This window comes from Oryzias melastigma, linkage group LG6 (assembly GCF_002922805.2).
Source record: "Oryzias melastigma strain HK-1 linkage group LG6, ASM292280v2, whole genome shotgun sequence".
NCBI classification, from domain to species: Eukaryota; Metazoa; Chordata; class Actinopteri; order Beloniformes; family Adrianichthyidae; genus Oryzias; species Oryzias melastigma.
Window position 1 is genome coordinate 343,902 of NC_050517.1, and position 20,252 is coordinate 364,153.

Consider the following 20,252-nt stretch of genomic DNA (forward strand, 5'->3'; position numbering starts at 1 on the left):
CAAAATATTTCCACCAGTCGACATGCCTATGTCATTGTGCATGTGTGCCGGGTTTACCAACACTCTTGCTTGGATGTGAGAGCATCTCATTGTCTTTTCTAGCAGCTCCTCTGTGCTGCTTCATACTCGTTATGAGATCTTTAAGGATTTTTTCCTCAAATTCAATGAGGAACATCAAACATACATTTAGGTTTATGAAATCAACTCTTAGCTTGATTCTAACAAGACTACGTACCTGCAAACTGAAGCCAAAATGATTCTGCAGGTCTCTATTTCATTCAGGCAGGGAGAATTTCAAACCAGGTGTCCTAAAGTTACCACATTACGTTTTGCTCACATGATTGAAAATAAAGTTTTTGTGGGTGTTGTTTCATTGCTTTTATTTTTGTCAGAACCCCTCTATTATAATGTTGCATTGGCATTTTTGCTTCTATTTCTACTGTATTTTTAAATTTCTATTCCCCAAAGTTAGATATCCATCCCTTCGCAGAAACGTAATGCTCCTCTGAACTTTTCTGTTTTGGAAGGCTTGAAATGTCATATTCGTTTCCTCATTTTTAGTAGCTAAAATATTTGAGTCAAACACATTTCTGCATTATTGCATGTACATGTAGTCTATATTATTTAATAAAATTTTGGAAACTTGGAACTAATTCAAATCCGCTAAATAAGCGGAAGGCGACATCTGCTGGCCATCTTTTGTTACTGCATGAAGCGTTTGTTTCTTCCACTGTGATAAAAAAAAAGAAAAGAAAAAAAGAATGAAGAAATGTAAACATTGGCATTTCTTTGAATGAGATTTCTTTGACTTTTTTTGTTTCTGGCAGAGAACAGACTTTTCCATTCAATGTTAGCCCAATAAAATTTATTGGACAAATTCGAAGTTTGAATTCTAAAATTGCAGCACAGCAGGAAGTTAAGGCCAGCAAACTTTAAAAATATAAAATGTGGAATGACGTGTGAAATATATGTGGGGTTATTTAAATATTTCTTGCAAAGGAGTGAAGATGCCGAGTCACTTCAAAAACAATCATATAATGTTCATTGCGCGGCCTTGTCAGCCAATCAGAATAAAGGTTGACCATGAAGCCCCCTTTTAGTGGTCTTTGTGATGCCTGAACAAATGTAACACACTTTAATACGATTTTGTGGTTTTGAAATGGCAGCAACTTAAGTCTATATTTACAGAGTGATTATAAATAATACATTTATAATAAAGCTATTTAATAAAACAGCTGATAGAAGGTTAAACATATTTTACCAAACATTTTCACGGGCGTTTGAAGAGAACGTCTAAAGGTCTTTACATCATCCTCGTGTTGACATTTCAGCTGCTTATCCAACAGGCAGGACGGAGCTGGTTCTGACCCAGCCTGTTCGGGTTCTGAGCTGCCAACAGACACCGGTTGTGGGTCAGGGACTGAGCGGGCGGCACCGAGAGGATGTCTCAGCTGCTGAGGCTTCTCTCCTCGGCCTGTTTGCCCAGAGGAGCCCGGACTATCCTCACAACCAGGAGGGCTGGACAGTTGCTCACAGTCGGAAGTAGAAGCTCCACCGGCCCGGTAAGAGAGCCGAGCCCTCCGTGGCTGGGAAAGAGTAGTAAGAAAATCCAAGTCAAAAGTAACTTCACTCGAAACCTCAGCTTAACCATCCGAAGCACAAACGACCTTCAAGAAACATTCAAACCTTTCCCTTGGTGGGGAAAAGTTGAGCAGTCAGTTTGTCAAACAAACAAAAGGTCTTTGATTCAGTTTAGAAAAAAGGAAATAGAAATATTTAGACCGGCTCAGTACTTGTCAGTGGAAGTGAAACGTCCGTCGGGAAACCGGTCATGTCACGATGGTTTCTAAGGTTCTTACAAATGTTGGTTCTGGAGTCAGAACGCCTTAGTGAAACTGCACATTCTTAGTGTAACATTTCTTATTCTCAGTCTAACATTTCTTATTCTCAGTATCACTTCTCCAATTATCAGTGTAACTTTTTAATTCCTCTGTGTACATTCTCTAATTCTCAGTGTAAATTCTCTAATTCTGAGTGTGACTTATTTAATTATCAGTATATCTTCTCTAGTTTTCAGTGTGACTTTTTTAATTATCAGGGTACATTCTCTAATTCTAAGTGTAGCGTTTCTAATATTCAGTGTAACATCTCTAATTCTCAGTGTACCTTCTTAATTTTTAGTGAAACTTATCTGTTAATCTTCCCTATGCTTTATTTTCAGCAGTGACCTCTCAATGATGTCCAAAGTTAGGCCTAATTGAAAATTTCGGGAAAAGAAATGTCCGAATTACAAAAAAATATCCGTTATTATGTGCTTGTACCAATTCCACCATATTTAAAGATAACAAAAGTCATATAATTAAGTCTAGTCATGATACTATAATGCCCTGCTATACCCAATTGGTTAAAGTTTTTTTTCTCTATGATAGTCAACAATTGCAGAAATGTTACACTTTATTTATTTATTCATTTTATTTTTATTTATTTATTATTTACCCTTAATTTTTTTGTCAGTAGTTTTTCCTAAAAACAAACATGTTAAAAACAGGAATGTTTGGTAGCAAATAAGGAAACTCCTAACTATCTCTGCATATTTAAAAGTGACAAAATGAAAGACAGACAGTTAGATTTACAAAGTTAAACTTACTCTTATGTTCCATATTTCAGACTGCCATCAGTTCAGCTTTAGGATCATAAGCATCTTTTGCCGTCTTTTCCAGAAACGAGGCCTGTTTGGTCAGGCGTCCACAGACTTCCTGTCTTACTGCAGACTGCGGTCAGGTCAGCGAAGACTGTTCTCCAGTGAGCCCAAAGGTGAGATCTTTCGTGTCTTTAAATGATCATGTGCTCACCTGAACGATCCCAAACTGCAGCATTTTTATTTAAAAAGCAAAATCCCATAATCAAGGGTCTTATAATCCAATTAAATGCAGTCTTCACTGCAATATAGTGGCCTAAAGGAGTGTCTCTGAGACTTCTTTGTAACCCTCATCTGGATTGAGCGAAAGACAATGGAGGAGAGGAAAAGTCTCTTTAAATAGAGGGTTGGGAGGAACCCTCCAGCAGAGGGGGGCTGAGCCAGGGCGTCCTTCTGCAGTGGCGTTTCAGCTTCTGGCTGAAAGATTTTTGAACGAAACCACAGCCGACCTTGAATATGTGATGAGACTTTATACACTCCAAACAGCGGTCAGTGGTACGTACATTTACAAACGTTATTCTAATGGCAGACGGACACTCACTGGAACAGTGATCTCTCCAGTACCGGAGAATGTTCTGAGGAGATCCTCAGAGGAGGATAAGATTTGCTTCGTCCTTCATCATTGTCTGTAGTGTCGACCAACAGCTGGTTTTATTTTTTAACTTTCTTGGATTGTTTCATTATTGTATTTCCGTAGTATTCTTAAGTAAAAAAAAAAAAACTTCTATGGGTGGAGCTTCAAAGTGTCATGGTGGGGTGAGCATTTTTTCCAACTGCCCTGTATGTCAGACGCTAGGACTGCCACAATTAGTCGACTAACCGACTATTAAAATAGTCGATGACTAATGTAATAGTCAATTAGTCGTTACTGTATACAGTGTACTAAAGTTGAAAGTTATAATGGCATTCTTTTAGCTTTTTGGACTATTTTTGGTATTTATTAAGGTTTTTTTTAGGCTAACTTGGAGTTTAGCCAATATTTCAGCTACATGAGTTATTTTGGCTAATTTAGGATTTAATTTTTTATTTTGGAGTTTAGCTAATTTTTCCGATACATGCTAGCTGTTTTGGCTAATTTTTGATTTTTCAATTTTTTTTTGGCAAATTTAGCATTTGACTTGTATTTTAGCTGGCTATCAGCTTCAGTGTTTTAGCTACCAACTGCAGCATCTTCAGCTTACAGCATTCACACTAGCTTTATTGCAGTAATGCTATATATCTTAGTTTTTAGTTTGTTCAAAGATAATGATGTTTAAAATATGTGCTTTGCATCCAGTTTGCTCATGACCTGTTTGGTCGACTAATCTGAAAAAATAATCTGTGATTAGTCGACTATTAAAGTAACCGTTTGTGGCAGCACTATCAGACTCCAAAGAACAAGTGATGCTGGCTCAGTAGCCAAGCAATATGGTTTTACCAAGTGAAACTCTCCAAGTCTGATGAGTGCTGTGTGTAATATAAATGTGACCATCTGACCTGCAGATGGAAAAGGAGGACCAGCAGGAGGAGGAAGACCTGGTGGAGGGAAGAGGGGAGGAGAGAAAGACTGGTGGAGTCGAATACAGAAGGTATATATTCCTGAAGAATATCCCTCGTCATACTCATTCTGTCGTGGTTCGAGAAGCTGCTTCAGGGGATCATTGTGCGTCCATGGTTGGAGCTGCTGACGCTGCCTTTCTGTTGATGTATCTGCATCTCTGTTGGTCTTCAGGGGGACTTTCCCTGGGATGAAAAGGACTTCCGTTACCTGATGTTCACCGCGGCCGGTGTCGGCTCAGCTTTGCTCTACTTCTACTTCAGAGACACGGGCAGGGAGATCACCTGGAAGGAATTCGTCCACCGCTACCTGGGCAGAGGCATGGTGAGACGTTCATCACAGCCGGAAAACCTTTACATAACAGGAAGGTGTTTTTGGGAAAACTTCTGATTCTGTCCTCCAGGTGGATCGGCTGGAGGTGGTCAACAAGCAGTTTGTGCGAGTCATCCTGGTGCCGGGAGCTGAAGCGGTGAGGAGAATTCCTCCTGCAGTCAGACTGCTTTCTCTCTTGGTTTTAGGGATTTTTCCACATCCACTCGTGGGAATGCCTTTGTCTCAGTATTAACTTCTTATTTGTTCCCAAGGTTATCTCTGACATGATTCAGGAGTTTAAATACTACATATAAGTTAGGCCTGTACAAAACGTAGCAAATGTATCGTCATCATCATGTATCAAAAAGAGAGCTTAAATTGGTTACCTTAAAGTTTACACATGCAGAAATAATCCTATGGCTGCTTGACGTATTTAACTAATTAAATAGAGCCTTTTTGCATTTGACTAATCGAATGGACCCCTTTCATGTCAAACACTCGCCTCCTATGTAGACGTGGGTAATTTGGAGTATAATTTAAGTGCTGTTGAATTTATTTAAATTAAACTCACCCAGTGAATTGGAAATTATGTATTCGTTGTTTTGCTAAATAGTCATGCATTGCAAGTCATTGCATTATTAATCACTAATATTGCAAGTTTTTCTAATATTGTTTAGCCCTAATATTTGTAAGACAAGCTAAAACAAAAAACACCCTTTGAAGTCAACACCTTAACACCTCACAAGGTCACAAAGACCTCAACAACCAGGAGGCTGCAGTAGAGTTCACAACTTTAGTATGAGACCAAACCAGAACCAGGGTTCCTGCAATGCCTTAAAAAAGTCTTACAAGCATTGAATTCATGAATGTGGAAATAATGCCTTCAAAAGTCTTGAATGTTGACATCTGAGCCTTAAAAATGGGCTGTTTGAAATTTCTCCATTTCACATTTCTTGTTGAAAATGTGAAACGTGTGGAAAAAAAATGTGACACTTTTCAACCATGATTACTTTGATCAAAAAATGTCAATAAAGAGCAGAAGAAAAAATCAATTATGCACCAATCCGCTGGATCCTGACCAAGAGAAAAAATAAGGAAAAACAAGAAGCATGCTAAAACATGGCACAGAAGAAAAAGATACTTTATTAATCTCTACTGAGACATTCCATGTCTGGAAGCTCATCCGTACAAACCAGCAGACACACTCATAAGACAGTAAAAAATAATTACAAAAGAACAACGCGGTACAGATAAAAACAGATTATTGGACATGACAAAAACACGAGCGTGATTTAAAAAAAAAAAGATTAAAAATAGTAATGATAAAAGCATCAATAAAATGTACAGTCAGCAGTGTCTGTTATAAAACCTTATGGCACAGACCACAAATAACAAGAAGCTATAGTTTTTTTTTTATCATAAAATGGGAGTAAACTAATAAAATGAGAAATAAGGTCAAAAATATGTCTGAATTTGAAAAAAACTTGTAGGAACCCTGAGAACAGACTTTGATTCCTTTGGCTTTCTGGAAAATCTGCTGTGGACTGACCAAAACAGAACTATTCATGAAGGTGGTGTAGAAGTTAAAAAGAACATCATACAACAGCCAAACGTGGTGGTGGTAGTGTGATGGTCTGGGGCTGTTTTTGGTAAATGGAATCATGAATTCTGCTGTTAGAGGAAGTCCTCCACTGGTTGGTGAAGCTGTCTTTAGTTCTGCTGCAAGATGATGCCCCTTCATTTGAAACTGCTTCTGTCTTTGCTTGTGGTCTGGTTTTCCGATATTCGTTTGGCTGTTGGAAACATTTTAGGGTGACTGGTAAACAGCAGCACAGAGACAAACACGTTTAAAAAGTGACGCCTAAGAAGTTCTTTGCCCTCCTGGATGGACAGCTGCTGTTGTTTGTCCAGTGCAGTGAGTTGTTGTGTTCCCTGTGAAACGCAGAGCTATGTCTGGTTCAACATCGGCAGCGTCGACACGTTTGAGAGGAACCTGGAGGCCGCACACGTGGAGGTGGGTCTGGAGCCGTCCCACAGAGCTGCCGTGGTCTACACCTCCGAGAGCGACGGGTGCGTTTCCTCTCTAACTCCAACTGTAACTCCCTTTAAGAATGATTATGCAGTTTTTATCAAAAATCAAAAAGCCTTTGTTGTTATTTTATTATATATTTTCAGTACTGTGGCAGTAGTTTATTAGAAATTCATCTCTGAATTGTGGGCGGGACTATTGGCACAGAAGTAATCCTATGTGGATATCCCAGCATTCCCTTTACAATGAGCTAACGATTTATCTAATAATCACCGATTATTTTTTTAGATTAGTCAACTTATCGGGTCATGTGTAAACTGGATGAAAAACAGTAATTTTTACCATCATTAGCTTCAAACTAACTACAAATAAAGACAATTAAAATAATTCTAATAATGAAGCACAATGAGGCAAATTTCCTTTGTGATTTTTGGACTATATAAATAAAATTGAATTGAATAGTTTATTAAACTATTAATGAATCATGCAGCTTCTTTCCTTCAAGATTTAAATCAGATGAGGTCAGCATCTGAAACAGGAACTATTTTTCATAAAAGATAAAGTCTTGGTCTCAGTGACTCAAACATTTAAAAAAATACCTGGACTGACCTGGATTAGCACTATTGCTCATGTGTGCCAAAGATAATGGCAGACGTGGAGTTAGAACGTGTGCACTGTAGTTTTGAGATCAAATAAAAATGAAATAATCGACAACTAAATTTGTCATCGACTATTTTAATTGGCGATTAGTCGTCATCTAATCGTCACAGCTAGCTAACATCAATGTAGAAAAAAAGGTGAGTAAAATCCGAGCTATCCAGCCGTTCAGCTTTAATCCAGATTCCATCTTAGACCAGGAAAATGAAGACGCTCACGGATCTATTTGTCTGCAAGTGATGCATCTGAATTGGAGCGGAGATGTATCACAGTTGCTGAGCTTTTTGAAACCGTGGGTTTTCATCTGCTCCTAGACCTCATGAAATGATTAATCTTAAACTCTTTTGTATATGTTCTCCATCATGATAAAACTGCTACAAGAACATGTTAAAAACACAATTTCCATTGGAGTAGAGCTTTCAGGGATCATTAATTGCTCTCTTCTAAGCATCGGGACAATGAGGCTCATGCTGCAAAAGTGATAGACCTCCTCCTCTAATGCCATCTTGTTTTTTTTCTCCATAGAACCCAGATTTTATACAAAGCTCCTTAAAAAGCTCCTTTTTTTTTAAAAAAAAAGGAAGAAAAAAAAATTTTATATGATATTTGTTTCTGATTTGTCTAGGTCTTTTCTGATGAGCATGATCCCCACCCTGCTGCTCATCGGCTTCCTGGTCTTCACGCTGAGACGAGGGCCGATGGGCGGAGCTGGCGGGGGTGGGAGGAGCCCCTTCAGCATGAGTGAGTCCACAGCCAAGATGATGAAGGACAACATAGACGTGAAGTTCAAGGACGTGGCGGGCTGCGAGGAAGCCAAGCTGGAAATCATGGAGTTTGTTAACTTCCTGAAGAACCCACAGCAGTATCAGGACCTCGGAGCAAAGATCCCCAAGGTGTGAGGGTCTCCTCCAGCCTCAGTACTGTCGGGGGGGGCGATGTTCCTCACCCCATGCTGTGTGTCCCGTGCAGGGAGCGGTGCTGTCTGGACCTCCCGGGACAGGAAAGACTCTGCTGGCCAAAGCCACAGCCGGGGAGGCCAACGTCCCCTTCATCACGGTCAACGGCTCAGAGTTCCTGGAAATGTTTGTGGGCGTCGGCCCGGCCCGGGTGAGCAAGGAAGAACCCCATCCTCTAAATGAGATGACCCTCCTTTACACTGAACTTTGTTCCTGTGAAGGTAAGGGACATGTTCGCTCTGGCGAGGAAGAACGCTCCCTGCATCCTCTTCATCGATGAGATCGATGCTGTGGGAAGAAAGAGGGGAGGAGGGAACTTCGGGGGTCAGAGTGAGCAGGAGAACACCCTGAACCAGCTGCTGGTGGAGATGGACGGTGGGCTGCACCCCGACACTCTGAACCTGTCAGGAATGTGGGGGTTCCTGTGTGGACTGATGTTCCTCTGTCATCTTCAGGTTTTAACACAGCCACCAACGTGGTGGTTCTGGCCGGAACCAACAGGCCCGACATCCTGGACCCCGCTCTGATGAGACCAGGACGCTTTGACAGGCAGATTTACATCGGTAATCATTAGTTAATCCAGCTGCTCAGACTGTCATTTCACTGTGTGGTTTGGGTTCTAGGTTCCGGTTCTGGTCAGGTTGATGCTCGACTTCTTGGCTTTGAGCCACAAATGATCAGTTAATGGAATGTGTATGGTCATTTTCATGGAAGATTACTAAAGCCAAAGTACCATGAGATGAACATGCATAACATTTGGATGAACGTGTGAGAAAAACCACTGGCAGGTCTGAGGAGGTTCCAATGTAAACTCTCATGGATCAGCAGGAATCATCGGACACTCGGATGTCTTTGTCAGCTCTGTCCTCTGGGTACACGACCAGACCATAAATGAAGGGGGACTCTCAACCTTCTCCCCAAAATCTCCTCAGCATAGGTTTTTAAGTTGTGGAAAGTTGAAGGATTTTAGAAACGTTTTGATCTCTTTCAGACATGCAGACATACATCTCAGCTCAGTCTTTACTGTGAAGAGATTAAAGAAGAGCTGGGCTGATAAAACTGATTAATCGATTAGGATCGATTTAAGCCTAGTAGATCGATAATCGATTCATAAAAATATAAATCGATTTAGCACATAAAGCTGAAGCCCGCTAGCTTGATGCTAACGTTTAATGAAATTTCCCATAGATTGGCTAATCTTAACGCTTGGTCGACGTAAACATACATTTCTGACTAAATGAACATCTTTATAAAGTCACAGATATCAATTTTCCAAACTCTTTTAAGGAAATACTTTTTAAAGTAACTGTTTGTGGTCTAAAACATTGTTTTTTTGCTCACACTATCTTCTTTTTGAATGAGGTGTAAAGTTATAGCGCGATCGCCACCTAGTGGCCAAACGGAAACTTTCTCCAGGAGTGTGGGAAAAAAAATCGGAATCGAATCGATCCAGGCTCTTGTGAATCGAATTGAATCGTTTCTGGAAATAATTGTCGATACTCAGCCCTAGATTCAAGTATGGCCTTTGAGGGTAACTGTTATTTTTTTTCTTCTTTTTGCCAGTATTTCAACTCCACAAGAAGTGTTATTACCAGAAATCAGTTATCATTATTTTTAGATAGAAATGTCTTCAAAACAACAAGTTTCTAGATGTTTTTCTTATGTAACTTGTTAAATAATGAGCATAAAACATCTGGTTATGTACAAACAGGTTGAATTTTTAAAGATCTTTTATGCTTTGCTGTGCCATTCTTGAAGCATCTTTCTTTTTCTCCTATTTATCAGGACCTCCAGACATTAAAGGCAGAGCGTCCATCTTCAAAGTCCACCTGCGACCCATCAAACTGGAGCCCAGCCTAGACAAAGACGCTCTTGCTAGGAGGATGGCAGCAGCCACTCCAGGATTCACAGGTTTGATGATATGTCGTTGACTGAAGAGCTTTGATCAGGACTCGTTTATTTTAGAGTCCTGCAGAAATCACAGTCAGGGTTCCAGCTTTTCCAGCAGTGGTCATAGATGTGGGATGATGGAGCAATTCTTCCTGTCTTATCAGGCGCTGACATCGCCAACGTCTGCAACGAGGCGGCTCTGATCGCCTCCAGATACCTGGAGTCGGCCGTCAACGGGAAACACTTTGAACAGGCCATCGACCGGGTCATCGGAGGTCACTTCTGCTTCTTTACTGTCACTATTTTTATGTTGACGAGCTTCACTTCCGAGTTTCCTCATAAACATGTCCTGTTTTGAATGATTTTGAAAGTGCTCATAACATCACTACAGTGACTGCTCGGATGACCTCTGGGCTCCCTTTTCCAGGTCTGGAGAAGAAGACTCAGGTCCTGCAGCCCACAGAGAAGAAGACCGTGGCATACCACGAGGCCGGACACGCCGTCACGGGCTGGTTCCTCCAGCACGCCGACCCCCTGCTCAAGGTACGCAGCAGCGGCGTAGAATACTCATGACTAAAGCAAGACCTTAGGAAAGATGGAAGCTAAGTGGAAAGATTAATGGGAAATCTATATTCTGTTATGATCCAAACACTAAGAAAATGCTTTTTGATGATGAGCTTTTTCTGACTAATGGTTTTAAGCTCTGAAACTCATTGATGTGCAGCAGACTGCAAAAGTTCAAAGGCTTGGACCTAAAGGACAGCGTGCACCCACACCTGAGAACGCAGGTCACAGGCAAACATCTTTTAAGTAGGGCGGAAATTGATCAAAAAAATGAACTAATTGATCGCAAATCTGGAAAAAATGAATCAAGATTAATCGCCTTTTTTTTGTAGTTACAGTATTGCCATAAACGTATTTTCTGCAAATAATCAGAATATGAAATCACACGCAAAATTGTATATTTAGAAGGTTTATTTTTAACCCTTTGGAATCAAGGGTCTAAAACTCAGTTTTTGTCCAAATTTGAAAGAATACCTGCATGCATAACCTCTCCTATGTGAGTCTACCTTTATTTTGTCATTTTTCTATACACTAGACATAAAATTATGCAAAAACAGAAAATACCTTCTGGAAAAATGGGATTCATTTTGCTGTGGAAATCCCAAATATGTTTAATAAACTGTTTTTACCATATAGAATTAAAGTTTTAGTTGTAATTTTATTTTATGAAAACGACAAGATCAAAATTTGTCAACAAACTAATCAACATGTTTTTGAATGAAAATACAAAAAAAAAATCCAGGCTAAAATCACACCATGCAGCCCAAAAAGAATTTCTCAGGGCTGTCTATTTGACGTTTCAATTCAATTCAGTTTTTGTCTTTTTCCAGATTTTTCTCTAATAAATATTGTATATAATATAGTGTTTGTGAAAAATAATAATAAAACAATTTTTTTAGAGAAATTTTTGTAGTCTTTTCTCAGGTGGGGGCGTTTCTATTCTGAACTGCTCACCTTCCGCGATGTCTTTTAGCAGGATTTTTGTTGTGAACCGCAGGTTGTCCGCAATTTTTAGACAACGCCAGTCCTTGTTATTGTAGAAAATTCATTCAGATCCCCATCCTAAAATAAAATAATGGTCTGTTTCCTCGTTGGATTTCTCAGCGTAGACCGTTCTGTTTAGCTCCGCCCCCTCACCCCCCACAGCGGGTGTACCGCTGCTGCTGCATCACAGCCATCAGATTGACTTTTGTTCTCCACCTTATTTTCTAAAATAAAATATTGCCTTTGTCCAAAAACTACAAATAAATGCCATATTATCTCTTTAATATAATAAAATCTCAACATCACAGAATGTAAAAAAAGTTTACATTTATTTTAGACAGTTTTATTACCCTGATCTTACAGCTGCACAGCAGGATGCCTGATGCACGATTAATAAATATTAACGAATTAATTATGTTCTATCTGCTTGTGGCGCAGGTGTCCATCATCCCGCGGGGTAAGGGTCTGGGGTACGCTCAGTACCTGCCCAGAGAGCAGTACCTGTACAGCAAGGAGCAGCTGTTCGACCGCATGTGCATGATGCTGGGGGGCCGCGTGGCGGAGCAGGTCTTCTTTGGCCGGATCACCACGGGAGCACAGGACGACCTGAAGAAGGTCACGCAGTCGGCCTACGCGCAGGTCTGTCTCGGGGGGATGTGAGTCACACTGCTATCTGAGAAGGCGGGGCTACATCTGACACCTCACTTTGCTTCCTGACGCTCAGGTGGTGCAGTTTGGGATGAGCGACAAGCTGGGCCAGGTGTCCTTCGATCTTCCTCGGCAGGGTGAGATGACTCTGGAGAAGCCGTACAGCGAGGCCACGGCCGAGATCATCGACCAGGAGGTGCGGGGGCTGGTGGACCGGGCCTACGAGCACACGATGCAGCTCATCCAGCACAAGAGGGACCTGGTGGAGATGGTGAGGTTCTAATGCTACTGCTCTATCGGGGTTTCTAGTAACATCTCAGTGACCACATCTGGTCCTCAGGTGGGGAAGCGTTTGCTGGAGAAGGAGGTGTTGGTGAAGGCGGACATGCTGGAGCTGCTGGGCCCGCGGCCGTTTGAGGAGAAGTCGACGTACGAGGAGTTCGTGGAGGGAACGGGGAGCTTTGAGGAGGACACCAGCCTGCCAAAGGGGCTGGAAGGCTGGAACCAAGAGAGAGGAGGAGAAGCTGAGGAGCCCAAACCAAGCCTGGACAAACAGCAGGCCGTGTAGGCCGTCGGGTGCTGATCCTCATCCACAGGATCCTATCGCTGAATGACTGGTTGAAGTTCTGAACATCCACACTCATTCAAACCCACAACTGTGTGACCAAAGCGTTCCACCCAGAACAATGACCTGCAGTTTTTAATCACTCCCCGAGTGAACGACTCGCGCCTTGAAACACAGATCACTCTGTCGGAGCAAAAGCAGCGGAGATGAAGCTTCTCTGACTGCAGCTCTGCTGATCCAGAGACGCTGCAGCCTTTGTTCAGGAGCAAACGCACTTCGCCTTAAGAAAACCTCCCGCTTGGGTCTCTAACCTGAGCGGCAAACGTGGCACTTCTGTGCAGTCTGGACTTCTTTGTATTTATTTGAATGGAGATCTCTATGGGGACAAATCAGGATAAGTTTAAAGTGAATGAAAAACCAGACTTATATTTTGAAAAACAGGCATTGTAAATTTAGAAAAAGAAAAAAAAAAGATTTGAAAGCGGTTTTAAACTCCAAAATAAATATTTAAAACTTGAAGGAGTTAGTGAAAATTTGAAAATATAAAATTGAATATGTGAAAACTCTGAATTGAAACTGAAAAAAGAACTGAAAGAAAGCAAACATGGAAAGACGATAAAAGGAATAGTTGAAAGTACAAATAAACATTATTTATTTGGTAACGGTTTTAGGTTTTTTGAATTAAGTTAAAAATTCATTTTTTAAATTTTCAATATTTCTTTCAAGTTTACAATATTATTTTTTGAATTGTTCAATATTATTTTTTCAAAAATTCCTTCAAGTTTACAATATGCAATTTTGAGTCTAAAACTGCAGTCATATTTTGCCCTTTTCTCAGATTTACAATGTCTGTTTTTAACATTTTCCATCTTGTTTTTTATTCAGTTTAACGTGATCCTGATTTGACCCCTTAGATCTCCTCCTGGAAACAACGAAAAAATGTTTGTTTGAAATTAGATTTTATTGACTTTGGATATAATAAAGATGAATGTATAAACACAGTTTGATAGTGACTGGATGAAGGGTCACAGGACGAGTGAGGATTGTACACAAACACTCCTCACTACAGTGAAATAGTGCTTCTCTATTCCCTGGGAATGAGCAGCAGTGATGTTGGTTTGACTCTTCTTCCTGCAGACTCTTGGTTATAAAGCAGGAGCAACAGAAAACAACATGTCAGCTGTTCTTCAGCAGGTGATTGAGGACGCTGGTCTGTTTCAGTGCTCTGAGGCCAGAAATGTCTTCTGCAATCACCGGGACGTCTTCACTGCCGCCCGTCTCCTCTCTCTCATCTTCGTCACTCTCAGACAGCGTGCACAGCAGAGCGTCGTTCTCATAGGTGGGGAAGTAGTACCTGCAGGCATTAGGATGTGAGGTGTAACAAACATGCTGGACGATCATTGCAGATGTTAGATCGGGGGTGGGCTAACTGTTTCACACATGAAGGGTTCTAAAACTTGACAGATGGGCCGGATCAGATACTTGAAGTGTTTTAGTAAGTGACCTCATATGAGAGAGAAACAACGTGGAATTTTGTTCCTTTTTTTAGTGCCCCCCGTGTAAGATCCTCAAGTGGGAGAAGCGCATTCATCTGAGTTTACTCCGCCCACCTCAACAGCAATGTTAACTTTAAATCACCTGACAATATAAAAAAAAAAAAAACGTCCCTGAGAGCAAAGCTGAGATGTAATACGATCAGAATGGATGATTTTAAAACATATTTACACTCCCCACAGTTGTCATAATCTAAGGATTAACCTTAAAAAGCCGAGCGAAAGGAACTTTACTTTAGGAGTTAAGTTAGAATTTTTAACTTTGGAGTAGCTCTTTTCTGACACCGGCCTCTAGTGGTCATTGGTGGAACTGCTTTGGGTCAAGTTCAGATTGGGAGAGCAAACCTGCAGGTGGGGTGCATGACCTCCTACTTACTGTGGTTGGTCCCAGGTGGATGTGTGGGGCAGCTTCATGACGTGGGCCTCCCTCTCAATGTGCTGCATCAGATCTGCTTTGCAGTCAAACTTCTGCTGGCAGCTGTAGCAGCGGCTCTGGTGGATCTGCCGCCGGATGAAGTTCACCAGCTTGACCTGCTGATAGAACCTGAGGTCTAAGAGAACATGGGAGCACTGCATGAGGAACACTGAACGGACATCAGCTTCAGTCTGACTTCAAATCCTACTGATAAGAATCCTTACTGAGTTCTGTCTTGAGTTGATGGAGGTCAAAGCTGTGTGCGTCCTGAAAAACAGACATGTGGGAGACATGACACAGTCTTTAATATGGATCTGAGCCTGAACCATTTCAACCTCTGCAGCCAAAACTCCCCAAACTCTTAACATAGACTTGAAAATGTTAAGACACATAGAGAGTACACGCTCCTCCTACAGCAGGGATGTCAAACGTAATCAGGCCAAAATCCAAAACACACCTTAGATTGCAGGCCGAACAGGCTAAACATTCATTGAGGACACTAAAACTACACTTTTAAAACAGTAACTTTTTAACATTACCATAAACTAGATATATACCTGTGATAATACTAGTGTGAAGGCTGCAAGTTGAATTTGGATACTGAAAATGCTGAAATTGATAACCAGCTAAGATATTAGCTAAATGCCAAATTAGCTAAAAAAACAAAAACAAAAAACTGAGGTTAGCCAAAACAGCTAGCATGTAGCTGAAATATTAGCTAAACTCCAAAATAGCCTAAAAAAATCCTCTAAATGCCAAAATAGTCCAAAAAGCTAGTATAATGTCAATTATTATAACTTTACAACTGTAGCTTTTAACATAATTATGTATAATAAAAAGGCAGGAATGTTATTCCAGTATAAATCAACTTAAACCTTAAATAACTTTCAATATTTTACTCTCAATAAAAAATATATTTGATCAAAATTCTACAAGTTAGAAATAAGCGCAAGATAACATCGGGCCATTAATAAGAATAAAATAAAATGATTTGGAGGGCCGGATAGAATTACCCGGAGGGCCGGATCCGGCCCCCAGGCCTTGATTTTAACACGTCCTTCACCAATGTCTGCAACCTCCTTTTCTAAGGTCCTCTCATTCACGGGTTGTGTTTGAAATGTTTCTATTATCTAAGGTGTCACGTCTGTTTGCTGTATGAACACGACCCCTCTCTGCTGTCATAATCTGAAGCCCAGCAAACATCCTGTAAAAATAGCTTTTCTTCACTGAATCCCTGTTGCTGCTGCAGCAGCTCCAAACCCAGAAACCAGACAGAACCGTCCTCACCTTCATGTGCGAGTAGAGCTGGTCCATGGTCTCTGACTGATGATCACAGAACAGACAGACAGCCGAGACCGGGTTCGCCTGCCAGTCCGACCAGTCACTGAAACAACAGCAGGACGTTGAGAGCTGAGAGCCTTTGGAGAAGTGGAGTCATGTGAGGAGACTCTGAAGTTCTTTTCATCTTTCCTTCCACTTGGTTTCTTTTTCTAGCATGTTTGGGTTTCTTAGGCCTTTTTCTAGGGATACTACAGCACCAATCTACATCCTCCTGCCAGGTGATTCACAAAAACCTCTTCAGCCGTCCAGCGAGTGTTTCCTTCTGGATGAACTCTCTCTCTCTGGAGTGCCTCATGGATCCTTTTAAGGCCCATTTGTGCAACAAATAAAACACTTTTGTGCAACATTGCTGAAATCGGTAATACTGTCTTTGACAAACATTGACCCCAATTAAATTTGAATCATCTGTAAAATTCAGTGCTAACAATAGTAATCATGCCACTAGTGCAAAATTATTGTGAACAACAGAACAACTATTAAATAATTCAAGTAGCTGCCAGACACATTGGCAACACGCTCCCTATATCGACGTCCAAAGGAACATCTCACCAAAGGTTGACAAATATAACGTTTTACAGTCTCTTCAAACGAAAATAAAAGATCAACACTTGGTCAGAACCCATCGAGAATCAATCGCAGGACTAAATGTCGCAATATATCACAAATATCGATATTTGGCACATCCCTAGTTTACACAGACTTTTCATTGGAAGTGGCTGCGTGAGTGTGTGCGGCTGAGGGCAGTGTGAACGTAGCTTCACGGTAGCATCATCCCATCAGAGCTTTGAGCCCAAACTGCTGCAGGTCCTCTTCTAAACATGGGTTGATGGTTCTAAAGAGAGCTAGACTTCAGAAGTATTTGTTAGGAGTGGTGGTTTTGAGCACTGTGTTCTGGTGTTTGTTATGTTTAATATGTTTAAGTCAGGATAAAGGCCTCGGTTGACTTGACTGACAGTATGGTGCTGGTTCAGCCCAGGTGTGTAGGCTTCAATAACAGTACAGTAAACTCTGCAAAAATGATGTCTGAAATGATCTGAGGATGACCTTGGTGGAAAAATGGTTTTGGTTTAAGCCTTCAGATGTGTCTCAGATTAAAAACCAAAAGAATTCTGGTTCTGTGACCGTCAAAGACACGTACTCTTCATTATCGTCTACCAGCTCGCGGTCATCCTCACTCTGAACCTCCTCCCAGCTTTTTCCCAGTTCCTGAAACAAGAGCGGACAAACTCAGGACAATTTATTCTACTATGCTTTCATAACAGAGAGAACTAGTAGCTAACCTTAAATACTTATATTAAGACAATTCAGGATCAATCTAGCTAAAAAGGTAAAGTTCTTCCACTTCAGTCTAATTTAGACATGAATATGAGTCACTGCAGCTCACTGGATCTCTTCATGATGTTTTCATTCAGATTAATGTATCATAAGCAGAGTTTTCAATGCAAATCAAATACTTAGAAAATACAATATTGATTTGTGAAATCTATCAAGATTTCTCTTTAAAGTAATAATAATAGCACATTTTTCTTTTAATTTTAGACTTGATTTAATGAAACTTCCTCTTACTTCAGTATAATAATGATTTATCAAATGTTTATTATTACACTCTTTTTATGTGATTATAAAACACTGAATCAGTTCATCCTGTAAACCTGTTCTACTGGAGTCTCTCGTTCATTCTCACCAGGTAGTTGATGACATAGAAGCGGTCGTACTGGCGGTTGTTGGCGTTGATGCGGCGATGAGCTTTTTTCCTCATGTGATCCTTCAGCGTGGTTTTATCCCGAAACGTTTTCTCACAGTATAAACACTGCAGGCTGGTGGTGGGAACAAACAAACCAAACAGCAGGTAAACAGCAGGACGCAGGAGAAAAGATCGACCTAAACCATAGCAGTGGTTTTATGTCTTCGTTCTTTTTAAATTTGGCTTCACATCTCGTCCATTTTCATAGTATTTTGTTGTTGAATTTCAGTTGTTTCATTCCAAAGTTCCTACAAAATAAAAAGTCACTCAGGATCCAGAACTCTGAATCCTCCTGACCAGAGCGGTTCTTACTTGTCGAGTTTGTTCTCCAGCGCGTCCAGGAACTCGCTACAGAACACGATGTTGTCCGGCAGTCCAACACTGAAGGAGTGTTCTCGGGCCATGTGGTTCAGCAGAGAAGACCTGACAAAACATCAACACAAACAACTGTTCTTGTATTTGGAGGTGGTGGGTGGAGGTTCACTGGGAGCAGCAGAAAACAAGGATCCAGAAATGTCGCTCCTTCAGGAGCTGCACCAGCTTCCAGTCAAATCTCCACTCCCTGATCTCCACCATGTCTTCATCTCACCGTTCTCTCAGTTTATCTATTCACATGAGGTGGAGACCTGAGCCACTGACACCTCACCACCTTCTTCTCTGTTCAGCACAGACAGAATCCCCTTCACAGAAAATGCATGGAGGGGATACTAATCCACTTTAGGAGACGGCAGTTTTCTTCAACTGTCGGTTTATTTTAAAATATGATGACAGACGTGGCCTGAGAAGGCTCTTGATACTGTATAATATACAAAAATGTACATTTAAATCAGGCTGAATTGACAACAGCAGCATAATATCTGTGTTGAACATTTGTCAGGATCGTTTAAAACACTGTAAAAGAAAAAAAAAAAACGAGGAAACGTGAGAGGACTGCTTAAAAAAGAAGCATGTAATCGTTCATGGATAAAAACAGCAGCCCTGCAATAAATTTAAAAAGCAGAAGATAAAAGACTGTTTTTTGTCCCTAGGTTTCGTGAAAGTAAAGAAAAAAAAATTTTTTTTTTTTACTATAAGTAGACGGACAAAATATAGACAGACCATAAAATGAGAATGAAGTGTTTTCTAACCAGATCATTTTAAGCTACTTTTGCAAAAAGAGCAACGATGATCCCCAGAGGATCTGGGCTGAAGTTTACCTGTTTCCAGAGAACTCCTCGCTGCAGAACATGCAGAGCCGATGGAAACTGCAGTCATTTCTCTCTTTCTCCTGCTGTTCAAGCACCTTCTCCTGCACGAATCACAGAACTCGCATCATCAAAAAAAGCTGGATGTAGTTACACCTCATGTGTCTGAAGCTACACGACCCCTTATTGTCCCACTAAAATCTGTTTAATCCGTCCCAGCTAGAGGACAAGTTAGACAAACAAAGGAAAAGATACCATAATTTGAGTTAAAATTATAACCTTTTTCTTGCTACTCTGTTCAGAAAACAAATGATGTGATTACAGAAGGAACAGAGAAAAACACTGACTTGTCTAATATAAACAGTTACAAACCTAAAACTGTATTATTGTTTGTGTGACAAAAAAATAAACCAATGTAGCAGCTATTAAACTGTCACTAATACCAGACGAGGATAGAAGAGTCTCTTAAATAGTAGTAACGGGTCTGTGAGGAACAGAATTCTGCTAAATATTTCTGCTCCATCAATTTGTTAAAAATCAAACAATGTGATTTCCTAAGGTTTTTTTTCTGTGATGAATATTACAAACCAAACTCTGTTTTTTTTAAGCAAGAAAACTTTAATGATTCAATGATACTTGTTTTGCTTCACGGTATTAAAATAAATAAATATTTTCTCCAGTTTAAGTTTACAAAGTTGTAATTAGGGTTTCAGAGTCATCATCATCATCATCATCATCATCATCACCAGTGCAGTCTACTTCTTCCAAAACAGCTTCATGAAGTTATTCTAAAGCAAAATGACGGAAATGTAATTTTTGATGGTACTGGTTTGACAGGAAGTGACATAAATATTCATAAAAACAGTTTTTCACTCTGCCTCCCACCATAAAAGTCAGATGATTAAAGTGTGGAATCTGGATTTTAAATGTACAACATGCATGTTTAATTCCTCTTAAGTGAAGAAGAATAATTCAGGGTTTATTTATGTATATTTTTGATTGCCAAGGAACTCCATGAACTTTTTTTTGTTTCAACTAGTCACAAAAATAAGTCATTTCACTTATGCTGAAGTTTTACTTTATTTACTATGAAAACTTTCACGGAAATGTTTATTTAACCTAAAAAAAAACTAATATATGATGCTGCTGAGCATGTTACTGCACTTTTAGCAGCT

General features: G+C 40.3%; 2 protein-coding genes across 3 annotated transcripts in view; one reads left to right on the top strand and one right to left on the bottom strand.

Moving 5' to 3' along the window:
* Positions 1–1,305: 1,305 nt before the first annotated feature.
* Positions 1,306–13,294, top strand: si:ch1073-174d20.2 (AFG3-like protein 1). Its single transcript, XM_024282058.2, has 16 exons — positions 1,306–1,562; positions 2,721–2,814; positions 4,181–4,266; positions 4,410–4,559; positions 4,639–4,704; positions 6,493–6,617; positions 7,859–8,126; positions 8,203–8,340; positions 8,411–8,564; positions 8,645–8,752; positions 9,975–10,100; positions 10,244–10,354; positions 10,507–10,622; positions 12,066–12,266; positions 12,352–12,546; positions 12,616–13,294. Exons 1-16 carry the CDS (start codon positions 1,443–1,445, stop codon positions 12,841–12,843), a joined length of 2,286 nt encoding a protein of 761 aa, XP_024137826.1. The 5' UTR covers positions 1,306–1,442; the 3' UTR covers positions 12,844–13,294.
* A 488-nt stretch (positions 13,295–13,782) lies between these two features.
* The window catches only part of znf277 (zinc finger protein 277), an 8,923-nt gene continuing 2,453 nt past the window's right edge, over positions 13,783–20,252 (bottom strand). For both annotated transcript variants that reach the window (XM_024282059.2, XM_024282060.1), the window contains exons 5-12: positions 19,090–19,181; positions 18,206–18,316; positions 17,834–17,966; positions 17,288–17,355; positions 16,096–16,192; positions 15,033–15,075; positions 14,770–14,944; positions 13,783–14,194 (exon numbers count right to left, since the gene is read on the bottom strand). In XM_024282059.2, coding sequence (XP_024137827.1) covers positions 14,017–14,194; positions 14,770–14,944; positions 15,033–15,075; positions 16,096–16,192; positions 17,288–17,355; positions 17,834–17,966; positions 18,206–18,316; positions 19,090–19,181 — 897 coding nt within the window. In that variant the 3' untranslated portion in view covers positions 13,783–14,016. The remainder of the gene's footprint in view (positions 14,195–14,769; positions 14,945–15,032; positions 15,076–16,095; positions 16,193–17,287; positions 17,356–17,833; positions 17,967–18,205; positions 18,317–19,089; positions 19,182–20,252) is intronic.

What these genes read in the sequence shown, in the direction of transcription:
- si:ch1073-174d20.2 (XM_024282058.2), top strand. Translation starts at nt 1,443, where the DNA reads ATGTCTCAGCTGCTGAGGCTTCTCTCCTCGGCCTGTTTGCCCAGAGGA. An exon ending in TGGGCGTCGGCCCGGCCCGG is followed by an intron (nt 8,341 to 8,410) that starts GTGAGCAAGGAA and finishes GTTCCTGTGAAG; the next exon opens with GTAAGGGACATGTTCGCTCT. An exon ending in CATCGACCGGGTCATCGGAG is followed by an intron (nt 10,355 to 10,506) that starts GTCACTTCTGCT and finishes TCCCTTTTCCAG; the next exon opens with GTCTGGAGAAGAAGACTCAG.